Source organism: Eretmochelys imbricata, chromosome 2 (genome assembly GCF_965152235.1).
Source record: "Eretmochelys imbricata isolate rEreImb1 chromosome 2, rEreImb1.hap1, whole genome shotgun sequence".
Classification (NCBI taxonomy): domain Eukaryota; kingdom Metazoa; phylum Chordata; order Testudines; family Cheloniidae; genus Eretmochelys; species Eretmochelys imbricata.
Window position 1 is genome coordinate 60,445,958 of NC_135573.1, and position 17,304 is coordinate 60,463,261.

Sequence of the window (17,304 nt, forward strand, 5' to 3'; positions counted from 1 at the left end):
GCTGCTTTCCCCACCACATCTACAAACAAAGGGAAAGGGAGCTTCAAACTTCATGGGGCATACAGGGGGAGGGGCAGACATCCATGCATCAGAGCAGTGGAGATGCTGGCCAAAGTGATCACTTTTGGAAGCGTGGGATATCCTTCAGAGGCCAAAGGGTGTTTACACTGGTGGAACATGTCTTCACTTTCACAGCAGCGCAAAAAGAACAGTGGTAAGAGCTGTAAACCTCTCGTGAAGGTGGTTTTCTTTTTGCGGTGAAACTTCTGAGTTTCACCGCAAAAAGTCATTAACAAGTGTAGTTGCTCCCGCGGTTTTAGCACAAAAAGGGGACTTTTTGCACTTTAAATGGTAAGTGTAGACATACCCTAAGTCTCTGAAGGCAGTACAGGAACATCCGGAGTTCCATCACTACCACCCTTATTGTGGCTACTTTTGCTATTTTTCAGCTACATGATCTCTCCCAGCTACCCCACAATGCTGAAAGATATACATTCTAAATACATGTTAAACATGCAAGATTGTATTACCCTTTGCAGTGTACAGCTACTAGGGGTTAATTTTTAAATGTTCATTCTCCCATAATATTATTTCATCTCTGTTATTTGTCTTTGGAGTTTAACTGTCATATCCTCTTCCACTGTATTTCAGGGAGTTGCAGAAAGATACCTCCAAAAGGATAAACATTAGGGATGAAATCCTCACCCCAGTGAAGTCTTTAACAAAACTCCAGTTGATTCCAGTGGAGTCAGGATTTCACCCTAGAAGCCTAGGTTTTGGTATGAGAGTAGCAAACGTGTTATATTGCTTGGTAAACTCATGTATTATTCTATGGGTGTGACGCAGGGAAGGGAAGGAGAAGTAGTAAGAAAAATGACTAACAAGAGGGTGTAAGACAGTGGGTTACTTTTTCTAGCTGCAGTATTGTCCCACAGCATACAAGATACCCCAATTTACTAAGATTTAATTTACACCACCATATAAATCACCTCTGAATTTGTCCCTAGTTGTCAAAATAGATTGTAAGCTCTTTGGGGAGTAGACCATGTATTTGAGTATGTTTTTACTACATCTACTACAGTGGGGTACCATTCTTGCCTAGGGTCTATGGCATTACTACAATACAAAAGTTAATAATAACCAGAATGGGGAATTTTCAAATCAAAATGTGGCTCAATCAAATGCTCAAGTGACACTGTATTAAAATGGTTATGCATAAATTAAATTACCCATTGGTACCACATGCAAGTAGCATACTAGAAAATTATGTGTATTTATTACAAAATCAATGCAAAGGTTTGCAAGAAAATGTGTCTATTTGTCTGTAGGAGATGGAAAGTAATGTAGCCAAGAGGCATGCAACATCACATGCTGAGAGGTAAGAGAACACACACACACAAATGGACAAATTCACTACTGCTAAAACTGTTGAAAACAGAACAGTTACATCAGAAATGAAGCTGAGCCTTTGTGCAGGAGCTAGGATACGGTTTTGTTACAGCCAGTTCAATGGATGAACACTAGTAAATGCACAAAAGGGAATAATCCTGCATTGGCAGAGAGATGGACTGGATGACCTAATGGTCTTTTCCATCTCTAACTTCTATCATATGATGAGCCTTGGATTTAGTGCCACCATGGAAGGACACAAAGGAAAATGTTAACTTGCCTTTCAATCACTGAGCACAAAGTACGCATGATTTAATACAATTCTTTTCAAAAAATTTCCCCTTTCCCAATGAAACATCAACAGGGATTGAACAGAATTTCTCTCATGTACAGATCTTGACTGGTCTTATTATTTAGCCCCTATTGCTCTTACTGACCTCAGAACTGTGGGGAGTCAGTGTTTTTGAAGCACTTTGTGATCCCTTTAATATTCCTATACTGACTTGCATAAAGGGACACGATCAATTTGTTACATTTCAGAATGAACTTTTTACCTAATATTTTTGCAAGGAACCTCTGAGATTTCTGTTATTGAAAAAGATTTGAGGGGAAAATATTTTTCTCTTTTTTCCTTTGCTTTTTTTGTACATTTGATAGCCCTGTGTGTACAGTTTCCACTGTTTTCCCTGAATATCCCCTGTTTGCATGGGTCTTTCACACAGCAACAAAGGAGATAAAAACCAGTTCAAAATATAGGAAAGTGTAATGGTAAAGATTTGACGAGGGACTCATGGACTAAAACTATTTTAAAACTGGCTATGTTCTATTAATTTTATTACTGTAGTTTTTCTCCTGGACCCCAGCACCTTTCAAGTCCAAGTCTTCTGGTAGCACTTACAACCACTGTTCCCTCTAAGCTGTGCACGTGTGCACGCGCACACAGATCCTAAACCCCGCGCACACGGCGAAACACCATGCACACAAAAATGAAATACTACATCGGAGCCAGGCTGAAATATCATTTACAGGCGACTTTTGACATTGTTCGCCCGCCATCTATCAACACAGACAGATTCTACTAGCTGGCAAGGGCGGGGCGGGGGGGGAGAGAGAAAGGAGGGCAATGAATCGTAGCCCTCCCCGCCAGCATTTCAAACATGGAACTTTGATCACGTCGGGACGGTCGGGACCCACACATCTCCTTGTAGTCTCTTCATTTGGCTGTGTACAAACTCAAGTACGTGCGAATAAGTCAAAATGCCTGGCTGTAGTTGCTAAGGAACTGCAAAGATTTTCCAGAAATGAACAAAGGTAAGTGTTGTTTTCGTGACTGCAATCTTTCAAAGGCATTGGACTTTATACATTTACTCATGATGTTTTACCATTTTCCCACATTTTTTAGCCGCAGATGCATGGACTTGATCAGAGCTATGCACAAACTTCCGGTATCCTGATCTGAATGATCTCCCATTTGCCCTTTTGTCGAGTCACGCTGTTAAGCGCATTGAAATAGTAGCCATATAATAAAAGTATTAATTTTAAATAAACCAATGTGGTAAAAAATCAATCCCACAATGTCACTGTCTAGAGGTCTAAAGTGTAAAAGAACAGTGACTTCATTTAAATCTGGATGGCTGGATGAGACTATAGAGACGGTTACACCGAAGTCACATAGGGTAATGCTTGTTAAACTTCGTGAAATAGTCATATATGAGGAGGACAACGGAGTGCTTTGTGTATTTGTCGAGATGCCAGAGCTTCAGGAGAATTTTCAACAGGAAGAATGTGGAACGATGTATGAAAGTTGGATTTCTTAAAGCATTATCTGTCAAGTAAGTCTCATATAGATGGTGTAACAAGACTTAGAAACAAAAACCCTTCCTTACAGAGCGGATTGCTTAGCATGATTCTTGAAAGTCCAGCTGAAAAGCGGAGGAGACAAATTAATCTTGAACACAAGCACTCAAACCCAGAAGAAATCAAAGTACTTATTGACAGTGTGTTGTTGGCTATTAAAATGAACAGCTCAATGCTTTCTGTTCAGGATATTAATGACCATATGGAAAAGTATATGCGCATACCAGCGAGCTGGAGAAGTAAAAATTATGCTTTCGAATTTCTTGAAATTATCAACTGTCCAAAATGACCTCATGCATGAAATAGCATCGGCAATGTTTCATACTCTAGCTGTTGATGAAAGCACTGATATATCCATTAACAGATACTTGATACTCTACTTGAAATATAGATCCATAAATTCTGCAGACTATAAAACTTCGTTTGGTGGACCATTATGACTGCAAGAATGTGATGCTGTTTCAATAGTGTCTGCAATCAAAGAGTTTTATAAAAAACACCACTCGATCTAATGAAAATGGTGATGTTCACATCTGATGGTGCCTCCATGACGTTGGGCAAACTCAATGGCGCCTCAGCTGAAACGTGATGTAGTCCAGCAACATTGCATTGCACACTGGGAAGACTTGGGGATTTCTGATGCATGGAAAGAGGTCAAGCTGATAAGAGACATCGAAACCTTACTGAGAACTGTCTACACTGTCTACACAGTGTTTGCAGTAGCTGAAAGAATCAAAAGCCAACTGGTTTTAAGTTTTCTGGATATGGTGACATTTGCTCACCAGAACAAACAGTTTCAGGATCTTGCAAAGTTGATGGATATAGGAAGAACATTCCTAGCATCAAGTGCAGACTGTGAGTGTGGCTTTAGCTTAATGAACACTCTAAAAAACAAACTATGGAATCGTTTACAAGTAGATCATTTGGACAGGCTGATGTGTATTAAGAGTTACCAACTGGATGGAGGACTGATAGATCTGCACAGAGTTTATGTTGAATGGGCAAATGAAAAAGATTGCAGGGAAAAACAGTAAGGTTAGTTTAGCAGTCTTTGACATTTTGACCAATAAGGAATTTAAAATGAATTTGTAATTACATATCTTATTCTTGGCTGATAATCGTTTATTGATATTTTTTAGGAAAATTTTAAATTTAAAACTCGTTTTTCTTTTTTTACTTATGATGTCTCTATCTGAAAACCCATATACACTGACATAATGGCATACTTATTAAATTGTCTTTATTATATGTTTATCAAAATCTTTTCAGACATGTGTGTAGAATGAAAGATGAAAGTGGACACCAATGGGCAGAAGTCTATGGACTGATAATGATCATGATTAATATGTGCTTGATATATGCTTGTGACTGTCTATAAAAAGGATCATAAAGCGTAATGCTTAAAACTAACTTCTGCTTCATGAAGAATGGTTAAATCTCCTTTTTCTAAGTATTTTAAAATGACATTTATAAAATAACATGGTGTAAAACCATTATTATCACAAATTGCAAATTAAATGTATACGCATTTTACTCGCTTGGGTGCATTTGCCTCATGGTGCACAAATTTGAACTCTGCTTCAAAAATTTGCACAGAAGAATTTCTGCAGGCACAGGGCCTGTCAAGAATTAGAGGGAACATTGCTTACAACTGTCCAATGCATCTTTTTCTCTCCTTCACCACTTCTAATTGCCTTTCTCCGCTCTTGACATTGTATGGAAGTTTATCTTTCATTAAAAATCCCCTCTAGGACTAACAAATGCTTGAAATAATCTCCAGCAATGACACTTATGGTGTGTTAACCGTCTCTCTTTTACAGGCCAAGCATTGCAAGATTTGTTTGTGCCACCACCGGAAGAGTAAGGTGCGGGGAGCCGGCAGTCAGGCCTGCCCCGTTATAAAACATACGGTATTGCCTAAAATATTCGGTTTGGATCTGTCCCGGAGTAACATAACACCACACATCGCTCCTGCCTGGGGGCGATTTATTTTAGGCTGGTGGCTAGGCACAGAATAAGAGCACGGCAGGTGGCTTTCCCAGTGGCCCTAACAAAGCAGATCATGTTCTTCGTTGACCGAAAGGCCAAATCATTTCGCTCACCGGAAAAGAAGCTCTCGTCCCAGCAACGTTTTGAACTCCTTTGGCTGACCAAATGCCATCGACTCGCCGCGTGCCTCCAGGAGCTTTCCAAAGCATGTGCCCGGGGTTAACCCTGCCTGGCCCGGGCGGCAGCAGCGCCCAGGCGTGCACCGCACGAGGCAGTGCCCGTGAAACTGCCAAATGCCAGGGGAAAGCCGGGGGTCAGCTTGTGCCAGGGGGACTCTCCACCGCCGGCACCACCCCGGGGCACGCTCCGCGTGGAGGCCGTTTAGATCAGTGAGGGGCAGGGAGCCCCTGGACCGCGCACAGTCACATCCCAAGGAACCCCCTCGCTCCCAGCGCATCCTCCTCCGGGGGGCGGGGGGGGAGACACCTGGGATGCAGCTGCTCGCCCCAAGCACCAGCCCCCCTGACCGCCGCCCTCCCTCTTGCTCTTCCCTCTGCCCCTCCAGCTGTGGCTGCCCATCCCCTCCCCTTGGCGCTGAGACTGCAGCGGCATATTGGGGCTAGCTCACACGGGCGGGCGCCTGCCTGCTTCACCCGTGCCTGGTGCCCCTCTCCTGCCCCCTGCCCGTCCCCAGGGCCCAGCCCCAGCCCGACCCGGCTCCTGCCGCCGACAGGCAACCCCCGACCCGCAACTTTCTTCATCCGCTTAGCTACTGGTGCAGACCAGCGACACCTCCCCCGCCCTGCCCCCCCCCCCCCAACCCGGGAGATCGGCGCGGGCTGCTGCTTTGTGTGCATGGGAGCTGCCAGCCACCTGGACGCGGCGCGGCTGCTGCAGCAGGGCGCTTAAGTGCATCCCTGGTTCCTCGCAGCATGAACCTCCCTGTGACTCCCACTGGCCGGAGAGCTGCTCTTCTGCCGCTTTGTCTGCTCTTCCTCAAGACCTGGGTGCCAGCGCACAGCTACCTCTACAACAACCGCTACGCCGGGTAAGTCCGCTTCGAGCTCGCGTTGCACTACTCACACCTCCTGTTTGCACTGGGGTTGATGAGCTCCTGGACTTGTCCTTACTGGTTAGGGGGGTCGGCTTAAACACCCTTACTTACTAAAACAGCAACCACCCACGAAATACTCAGATCGCCTTTTTCTTTCTCCTCTAAGATCTAGCCATGTTAGCGGTAGGAATCTGGCTATTCCCCCCCCCCCCCCTTAACTTTTTGCTTTCACCGGATCTTAAATACATTATGCTCTAGTGCTCTTTTTGGTAATATCACAAACACACACACGCTAATACTTAAGTATGAAGGATGCTACCTCCAAAGCATTTGCATTGCACGAATATGACCTGTCTATTTAGAAACAAGAATTTTCCTTTTACACAGAGGATTTAAAAAAAAAAAAAACCCGGAGGGAGGCTGCATTTTATTCTAAAGCAATGGAAGTTTGCATTTCTTGTAAAAGTGAATGTACATGTTTTCTGAAACTTAATGAACTGGTTAAGAGAAAGTAAAATAATCTTACTGAATGCAAAAAAAAATATCAAATCCAAAACATCAAGGGAAACTGATTAATTTAGCTATAAGAGATTTTGGTGATATTTTTACATTATTTAAAATTAGACCTTTGCTTATTTAAGAGTAATCTTTGTGTTAGAAAGGGGACAGTATGGTCTACATATCAGTGAAAGACTGTGTAACATCGTTGGGCCCTGGGTGTTCTTACTATGCTAGACTTTTCAGTAAGGGCACATATATACGGCTACATACACTTTTTGTGGAATAGATCTTTATTAAGTATTTAACCAAAATAATATTATCATCAGTAGATGTGGTAACATCATCCATTAATTTCTAACCAAAGATAGGGGGATTGCTAAACATAGTAGTACACTAGTAGCAAAATGGTGTATTTTCCACAAATAGTATAAAATTCATTAAAACTGATCCACAAATTTCTTAATCAGCACAAGTAACCCTGGAAGTAAGAACTGTATTTCCACTTTTATTTTATTAAAGCAGTCAACTAGGTACATTAATTCCACTGCTGAAACCACATTTACTGAAGTTTAAAAGCCATACCCTAGGCTCCAGGGAATGGCTGGCTATGGGAACTGGTAACGTGATATGAAGCCTTTCACCTCTAGGTCACCAGTAGTGACAGAAAGTACTTAACATGTGACAGCTGTTTTGCCGTCTCAGGCCGAGTGTCCCTGGGGTATAGGCATCAACATCTCAAAAAACAAGCACTCTTGTTGGCAGTATCAGAGAGGGGTGGACAGAGAGACGGAATTCCCCTCTGACGCCAGGATCCTACAATAAGCTGTGTGTCAGTGCCGGGTTCCACCCACATGGAGCTCATTGAAGGATTTATGGCTCTCTGTGGCCTTATCCCCAGAAGTGATTGTCTTTACATTATGGCTGTACTGCATTTATTTGAAGATAAATAGGGAGGAGTTCAGTTTCCCAGTACTGTGAGTCTGGCACCTTTCATGAGTACCAGTTGTACATATTATAATATATTGAAAATGTCTTGTCTGTATCTTCTAGGCTTAAATGAGACAGTCAAGTTAAAACTTAATCAATTAAGACAGAAAGTCAAAAGTAGTTTCAGGCACTATTAGGCTTTGCAAGCCAGTCAATTGATAAGTCAAATAATGTCAATTGACTGCCTATTATTTCTTTATCATAATCAAATATTGTCAGATATACCAGGGAGAATGCCCTCATGTAGGCGGTGCTCCTTTCTGAGTACATCATGGCACAATTCTTTCATTTTTTAGAACTCTGAAAAATGTGAAACACAATAAAATGGAGTTAAAATAATTCAGTTAAGTAACTTAGTGTTTTTCAATTAGGCATAAGTATCTACCAAAGTCTAAGCCTATTGAAGACCACAAGTCTTACTGTTGTTATTGTTCAAATAAATTAATGCTTTAAACTATTTGACCATTTTTACATTATTTGACTGGTCAGTTAACCAAATATTTTTGGAATGGTGAGATGCCCAACCCTAGGTATAATACGTGACCCCAACTCCCTCTGCTAATTGGGTTCACAAGCACATTTTCTTACGTGTTTTTTTGGTTTTTTACTTCTTCTCCTGTTGCTTTTTGAAAGACCCGCACAAACAACTATCTGCATTATATGGCCCCTATCCTGCAAACTACTCCACACAGCGAGACCCAGGAATATGGTCCTTCCTACAGAAGTTAGCCCAGTTCCGATAAGCTTACAGGATCTGGGTGTGCGCAACAAACACAGAGAAATTTACTAGTCGCAAAGTGCTGTCAAATGCATAGAGCAAACTAGAAAAATATTTCCCCCTTTACTTTCTTTCATTTATATTAGCCATAAGTGTTACTTGTGAAAATAGTAAGTTAAAAAAATCAGACAAATATGATTTTTCAAATTGAAAAGATCCCTTTAAGATGCCAGGTATCTCTTGCACTTCAGAAGCCTCTCTCAACAGGTCTTGGGCCTGGGCAGAATCACTTTATTTCACTGATCCTTTCTGTGCTCCAGATTATAAACTGTACAGAATTGCAACAATTGAGCAGGTGTGATTATCATTACTGAACTCGTTTGACAGCCATGGATTAGTGAAGTGTTCTTAAGAACAACAGTCAAGAAAGGGACACAGTTTTTCTCTGTTCACTGTAAAAAGGGATGCTGCCACCACCAACCCCTCACTTTCTTTTAAAGAAATTTATCAATCTAAAGCAGAGGTGGGCAAACAACGGCCCACGGGACCATCCTGCTCAGCCCCTGAGCTCCTGGTCCGGGAGGCTCACCTCCAGCCCCTCCCCCGCTGTTCCCCCTCCCGCCGCAGCCTCAGCTCACTGCTCCGCCGGCGCAATGCTCTGGGTGGCGGAGCAGCGAGCTCGTAGGGCAGCGCAGCTGTGGGGCCTGGCGTGACCCGGTGCTCTGTTCTGCGTGGCGGCTGCCTGTCCTGGTGAAGCCGCACCACCAGCCACTGGTGCTCCATGCAGCACGGTCACGGGGCAGGGAGCAGGGGAGGGGGGTTGGATAGAGGGCAGGGGAGTTCAGGGGTGGTGGTCAGGGGGTGGGGGTGTGGATAGGGGTCCGGAAAGTCAGAGGGCAGGGAACAGGGTGGTTGAGTGGGGGCAGGGTTTGGGGGAGCAGTCAGGAAGGAGAGGTGGGGTTGGATGGGGTGGCGGGGAACAATCAGGGGCAGGGGTTCTGGGGGCAGTCAGGGGACAGGGAGAAGGGGTGGTTAGATGTGGCAGAGGTCCCGGGGGGGCAGTCAGGAAGGAGAGGGGGGGTTGGATGAGGCAGTGGGGGGCAGTCAGGGGCAGGGGGTTTGGGAGCGGTCAAGGAGAAGGGGTGGTTGGATGGGGCAGGGGTCCCGGGGGGGGCAGTCAGGAAGGAGAGGGGGGAGTTGGATGGGGTGGGGGGGCAGTTAGGGAGGTCCGGGGGTGGTCAGGGGACAGAGAGCAGGGGGATGGATGGGACAGGGGTCCCCGGGGGGCAGTTGTCAGGGAACAGGGGGGTTGGATGGGGCAGGAGTCCCAGAGGGACTGTCAGGGGGCAAGAAGCAGATGTGGTTGGATGGGGCCAGAGCTGGGCCATGCCTGGCTGTTTGGGGAGGCACAGCCTCCCCTAACCGGCCCTCCATACAATTTCAGAAATCTGATGCGGCCCTCAGGCCAAAAGGTTTGCCCACCCCTGATCTAAAGTATTCAGGTATAGCTGTAGCATCCTGTCGTCATTGCGGTATCTATGTGACAGGCACATCTTTAAGTGTAACAAATCCATAATGGGGGCTTGAGGATAAAAACCCTCTTTTTAAAAATAAAAAGACTTCGTCTGAGGCAGGAGTACTGGTGCTGCTCTGGGGATGGCTGTAGCAGAACTCAAAGCAGCACCAAGAGGCAGGAAGACAATTGCAGATGTTCAGCTGGGACTCTGACCTATAGCTGCTGATACTCTCATGTACTCCTTTCCCGAACGCCTTCAGAGATATCGGGGGAAACAGACAGGGAGGGAACAGAATGGAGTTGCAGACAGGTGTAGGAGAGGAGTAGCTGTTGCTGCCAAAGAACGGAAGGGCTTTCTAATAGCCACTGCCACTTGGGAAAAGAGTCAGCTCCTGTCAGTGGTCAAGACCTGTGAAGTCAAAGGTACATCCCCAGTTCACTATCTTTCCTAGGTCAGCCCTATTCCCTCCACTTGCTCCTCGGCATTTGTGCAAATTCCCCCTCCCCCCGAAGCAGCTGTGACACTACCTTTCCAACCCATCCTGCTGCTCTGAGGAGTTTTGCTACAGTTATTTCCAGAACAGTGCCAGCAGTCCTGCCTCAAACCATCGAATGGAGGCATGGGCTGAAAAACTGAGGAAACTCATCCATCAGCTAAAGCGGTTTGGGGTTTTAACCCCAATTTGCAACTGCGGTGTTGGGTGATATAACTAGAGTTCATTCATCTCAATAGAAATGCGAGGCACAGAAAGAGTGGCAATCACACATACCAGTTGCGTTGCCAATTTTTTTTGGCTAGCTACATGACACATTTGCTCAGACTCATAAGTAATTAGGTACCTACAGAGTCTAAAAATGATGCTGAGGCAGACAACAGGTAGGAGAACTTGAAAAGAGAAAGAAAAACTCTTTAAAACCAAAAATATGACATGCATAGACATGGCTACATGGCTAGTGCATCACATTCCATGAAGTTTGCTTATTTCAGATTGGTGTTATTAATTATTCCGGGTATGCATAACGATGTCTTGTAGATGATCAGCAGCTAGCAAAACTGGGAACATTCAGTCAAAGTTCAGATAGTTTAATGAGTATTACATTTATATATTATGGTATAGTGCCTGTATTCTTGTGGTGCTTTACACACAATGGTTGGGGGATTCCTCCCTCTTATGGAACAAGGCTTGAGAGGAGATCCTGTTGTCGAAGGTGGGAGGAGAATTGTACAATTCCCTTTATGGCATTTTTTTCCAAATTTTGTAATCTGAGGACAAACGGGGTGGTAGGGTGGTTTGTTTTGTTATGTTTAAAACACAACAAAAAGAAGTCACAGTGGCTGAGTTATGTCCCAAATAACCATGTTTACCAGCTGTACACAAACATGGAAGTTACATACATACTGTGGTTTTGGCAACTTCCAAATCATGGAACTCTGTGAGCACAACTAGAGGGCTTTCATAGTACTTAAAGCATCCCCTTCTAGAAATCTGGCCACAAAACCCACTGATTTCTGAGATCAGCCTGGATCTCTGGGATCCACAGTGGTTCTGAGCGCTCTAGCCCCACTCTGCTCCTAGCAACATGGCTCTGATTTTTTAATGTCTCATCATCTGAAATCCCAATACATTGTAAGTTGCCTGGCATTCAATTTATCTCCTTCTGAAGGATGAAGGGTAAAATCAATACTGCCAAAATTTGAAAGTTTTGCTCCTTTAAGTCTAGGCATTTCAAATTTGATGCTTAATCCATGAATGTTTCCTCTCTACCTAAAAAAGATATTGGATTAGATCAACCTTTTGGAGAATTTTTAGCTGTGCTTTCCCTCCTTTGTACTGTAATTTGCATAACTGGTCAGAATACAATGCAGGTAGGTTGGGGAAGTCCCAAAGCATTATGGTCTTCCAAAAAGAATGGTTCTTTAGGATGTATAAGATCGGATCCCACTGACCTTCAAATGTCCCTTGTATATAATTATATATGAAAAAGGAATATAAAAAGTTAAAAAATGTAATGTTCTATGCATGATACTGAGCATTTTTTGCAAGAACAAGTACATGACACTTTTATTATGAGTTTTAGTTAAAATTATCTAAAAAGGAGAAACCCCTTGTTTTCAGACCCCCCAACCTGGAGGGATCCACACTTAGCACCAAACTCCACTCTACCTCTGTGGAAAACAGTAGCAGCAGCAGGAAGAGTTCATAGGGGGCTGTCTATGGTCTTCCCTTGAGCAACTATTTCCAGTTACAACCAAGCCAAGCCCTTGCAACCATATCCCAGACACCCCCCTTCCCCAGCCCTTGGACGTAAGTATCTAAGTCCCATTTTCCTAAGATACATAGTGACTTTGAAAATTTTGCCCCACATCTTCATGTGTGTTTATACAGCACCTATCGCAATCCCTTAGCAAGGGAATAATTCTGAGCCCTACTGTAATACAAATAAATGTTTGTGACAATGTGTGTTGAAAAAACATCTGATGTCCGAGTCTCTCCCTGAAAGATATGAATAATTCCCACTGATGACAATGGTTGTTACTTGTATCCTGCAAGGAAAGAAGAGAGCCCAAGAATGAGCAAATTTCTTTGCAAAAATCAAGGAGTTTAGGACACAGGCATATGGAAAGAGAGGGAAATAAAATTCTACAATTTTTTCCATACGGTTGGTATACTGGCCAGCTGCGGTGAAATAAAATCCTACTGCACGATCAACATGCACAGCGTTTGCCTGAAATCCTGACATCTAAAAACAATGGCCACCACAATCGGCATAAGGCAGCCATTATGTGGAGGCCAGAGCAGACCTTACACCAATTCAGGGTGGGTACCAACAGAACCCTGAATCATTTGTATTTAACATGGTACAGAACAACCAATTGATTGGTCTAGTGTAGGCAAGGCCCTAGACCCACAAAGTGCACGAAATTATAGTTTGTAATAGATATCCTCAATAAAAGGTATTATGTAAATACAGTAAATACAAATAATGCGTTCTCAATATCTTTGTGAGTTAAATCTCATTATACCCATTTTTCAGAAGTTGTACCTAGATAATGTACTTCCTGTCCCCTCCCGTCCCTTATACAGTATTACATCTATGAAGATAAAAAAAAAATCTATTCCTTTTTTGTATTAAAATTTTAAATATTTAACATGTTTAATGAAATCTACACAATGAAAAGGCAAAGAATGAAGGAAAAAAAATCAATATGTTGTCATAGTTTGGTGACCTGTCAAATAGTTACAGATTAATGTAAGCAAAATTAATATTTACGACTATGCAGATAGCACTGGAAACTGAAAGCATACACTTAGCTTTGTTCTAACAGTACATTTTCTTTTGTTGCCAGGCAGGAGATAAAGACAGACAATTTCCCCTACAGTGTAAGTCATGTGTACACCCCTATCCCAACAGAAACAACCCCCCATCCCAACATTATATTTTTTCCTCTTCTCCTCCCAATTAGCCTATAATTATTTTTCCTATCAATATTGATTTTCATTCAGAAAGCAATTTTCAGTGAATCCTACATTCTCTTCTTTGAGACCAAAGAAGCCTACAGTTGCCAAAGTGAGAGCTGACACCTGTATAAGCCCACATCAGAAACTGTCCTGAAATCCTGCTACAGGCAAAACTCCCACTCTAAAGCTTATAGAACACTTGAAGGACTAACGTCACTTTAAATGGGGGCATGACAAATGGCCAGAATCTGCCTGGGTTTCCAATCAAAAAACAAAACACATGAGACAAAAACATATTCTTGCAAACCTGACTAGGCTAGGCCCTGACAACTAGTCCCAGTTTTCAAAGATAAATTGTCACATTATATGCGATCAAGGCAAACAACATTCAGCATTTTAAAAGGTTCATCCTATCAGTGATAACATTTACCAGCTTTCAGGTTTATCTAAAGTTACTGACATATTGGAAGCTAACTTGCTAAATGATCAGTGTCTGTTAAAAAAGGACAAAGAATTGTATGAACTGGGGGGAGTACAGGCATGGTACCAGGATGACCCATTTTGGCAGCACCACCACAGAAGAAATAATTATCAAGATATACTCAGCAATTAATAGTTCATCCATCCTGTTTGGAAACATGACTTGTTCAGAGACAAAAAACAGCTCAAGCTTCAGAGAAACAAGGAAAGAATTTTTAAAATTCATTGTGGTTAAAAGGACTTTACTGCTTGCAAAGATAGTTAAATAAATGGCCAAACTAAAAGAGGGTAGTTTTTAAAACTTATCAAATTACAAGTATGGTATTTATCTTTAGACTATGTGCAGTAAAGTACCAGATGTTACACAAAAAAGGAATGTCAGAGCAAGACAGGGCCATAATGCCCAAGAGGAACAGTCAAATGCTCACTTTTAGTAGAGTTTTCTTGCTTGTAAAAACAAGAAGCTTTGCATTAAATACAATAAACACCAGCAGATACATTCAAGACTTGCTTTCCTATAGCCTGTGGGGTTTTTAGTTCTTTGAAGCTTTCTTTTCATTATTGCTAACATTGCACAGAGAAAAAAATATCTGAGAAAGAGTTTGTGATGGAACCTTTAAAAATTATTGTCAGCATTCTTAGCTTTTAATAGCACCAGCTGACAGGAGTATGGCCCATTGGATAGAAGACTGGACTGGGAGTTAGAAACCTGTGTTCTCTTCCCGGCTATACCACTGATTTGTGTGAACCTGGTCAAGTCACTTCACTTTCCATTTTACAAATGGAAAATGGAAGCACAGGGAACAGTACACTTTTCCTTTAACTTAGAAGGATGAAAAAAATCACTGTATAAAAGCTAATGTTATCACTACATAACTGGGTTGTTTTTATGCACAATGTAGGGTTTTGGGTTTTTTTTGACAGTTTATATAGCTGGAGTATCTAGAGGGTAAAGTCTGATTTTCCTTGAAATTTTGAATCAGGTTAATTTGTTTAGGGACATAATAGGAAATAAGGTCCTTTGACAGAAGACTGGACTAGATGGTTTAATAGCTCTCTGCAGCTCTAATTTCTGTACTGCAATGTAATCCCGGATTACATAGCCATTAATATAGATTCATAGATATTAAGGTCAGAAGGGACCATTATGATCATCTAGTCTGACCACCTGCACAATGCAGGCCACAGAATCTCAACCACCCACTCCTGCGATAAACCTCTCACCTATGTCTGAGCTATTGAAGTCCTCAAATCATGGTTTAAAGACTTCAAGAAGCAGAGAATCCTCCAACAAGTGACCCGTGCCCCATGCTACAGAGGAAGGCGAAAAACCTCCAGGGCCTCTTCCAATCTGCCCTGGAGGAAAATTCCTTCCCGATCCCAAATAAGGCGATCAGCTGAACCCTGAGCATATGGGCAAGACTCACAAGCCAGATACCCAGGAAAGAATTCTCTGTAGTAACTCAGATCCCACCCCATCTAACATCCCATCACAGGCCATTGGGCCTATTTACCATGAATATTTGAAGATCAATTAATTGCCAAAATCATATTATACCATCATACCATCACCTCCATAAACTTATCAAGTTTAATCTTGCAGCCAGATAGGTCTTTTGCCCCCACTGCTTCCCTTGGAAGGCTATTCCAAAACAGTTTGTACCAATCCTACCAAATGTACACTAATGTATGCATGTTATCTTGGCCTCTGGACCTTTATATATTGAAATGATTGCACATGGAAATAAATTCATTTTGTACATGCATTGCAATGTGTGACATAGGAATCAATTATGTTTTCATGTGCATATGTTAACTGAACATTCAAATAAATGCATGGAATTTATTATTAATTGAATTTTACTTTAGCACCTAACCTAATAATGAAAATAAACACTACTGCTCTATGCCTGGTTTTGAGCCTGTGTAATGTATTTCTACATGTTATTCTTTAGTGGAAAATCGTCTACTGCACACTTTTTCTCCCAAATAGTCATTTTATAGTTTTCTAAATCATATGCCTTTAGCCATGAGGAAGGCAGCTGTCCTCTGATGGGACAAATTCCACAGCAACCTTAAAGTTTAATATTAATCACAGCTCTGAGTAATATAAATACTATAAAAGGACCTGAACAATTTTTTCTTTCTGTGAGATGTCCTCCCACTCTTAAGGTTGAGACAAGTCAAATATGGCCATATAGGATTTAACCCAGTTTAACAAAAAACATACACACCATATACATACTGCATCATTTCACCTTAGGCAGGGAACAAACACATGGGAGGTGCTCTTTGATAACATCAGCTGGGAAACCGGCAACAGTGGTAGTGAAAGTGAACATGCCACTTGAGGACAGATCTTTTGGCAAATAACATCTCATTGATGGAATGTAGTTTCCCTCATAGTGATTTGCATCAATAATTATTTCACAGAAGGCTTCTGCTCATTTTCTCAGTTGCCATTTTCAAAGGACCTTGCTGTCAGTTTAGTGGCTAGGCAGGTGGTGAGCTGAGATTACAGCCTGCTGTGAAAAAGCTGCTCATTTTATTGTTACCCATGCACTCAGACACCACCCCATTTGTTTGTCTCCCATCCATCTCCCATCTTGTTGTAAACCTAAACTGTAAATCTCTTTGGCATTAGGACTGTATTTCTACTACCTGTTTGGTCAGAGCATTGCACTACTGGGCTTTGTTTCTTTATGTCCTCTACAAATAAAAGTAAATCATATTCAACCCAAATAATGGTTATTTTGGACAAAAGAGGTAAGCTGATTAATAACAATGTTTTGCCTAAGAAGACAAACTTATTAATACCAATTATTTCAATTTTGGAATTTGTTTTTTAAAGTGGGATGGAAGACAACAGATACTATGCAAAATCTCTTTATAATTGTCTAATCGGTTTGTTCAAAGACCCAGCAGCCATCTCTACAAGGACCTTACTAGAAAAGAGAGAGAGAGAAAAAAACTAAACTGTATCTGAAATAAGTTAGGGGTTTCCATTCTGTGGATAGTAGACTAATATTTGCACTGAGCTTGATAGTCTTAGCAGAGATGCTAAGATGATTTGAATGGACAAGGATGGGATTCAAACAGTTGGGATGTGACTATAGTTTGTGCTGGCACCTCTCTGAAGCTACAATATTGGTCTCCAGAATCTCGGCTTTCATTTGCACAAAAAGTAGGTCTTTAGCTCTTTTGGTTGTGAAGAAAATGTGTACCAAGTGTAACCGATGCAGAGGTGAGAGTCAGCAGAGAGCCAGGAACAATAGCGCTGAGAGCAGTAAAATGCTTGTTCATCTCAGGGAAGTATTAGCTCAGATGCCCAGAGCTGTTAAGTTAAATGTCA

At 42.1% G+C, this 17,304-nt stretch overlaps 1 protein-coding gene across 1 annotated transcript in view; it reads left to right on the forward strand.

Moving 5' to 3' along the window:
* Positions 1 to 6,167: 6,167 nt before the first annotated feature.
* Positions 6,168 to 17,304, forward strand: part of CPA6 (carboxypeptidase A6) — a 111,079-nt gene continuing 99,942 nt past the window's right edge. Inside the window, exon 1 of the mRNA XM_077808682.1 lies at positions 6,168 to 6,283. Coding sequence (XP_077664808.1) covers positions 6,168 to 6,283 — 116 coding nt within the window. The remainder of the gene's footprint in view (positions 6,284 to 17,304) is intronic.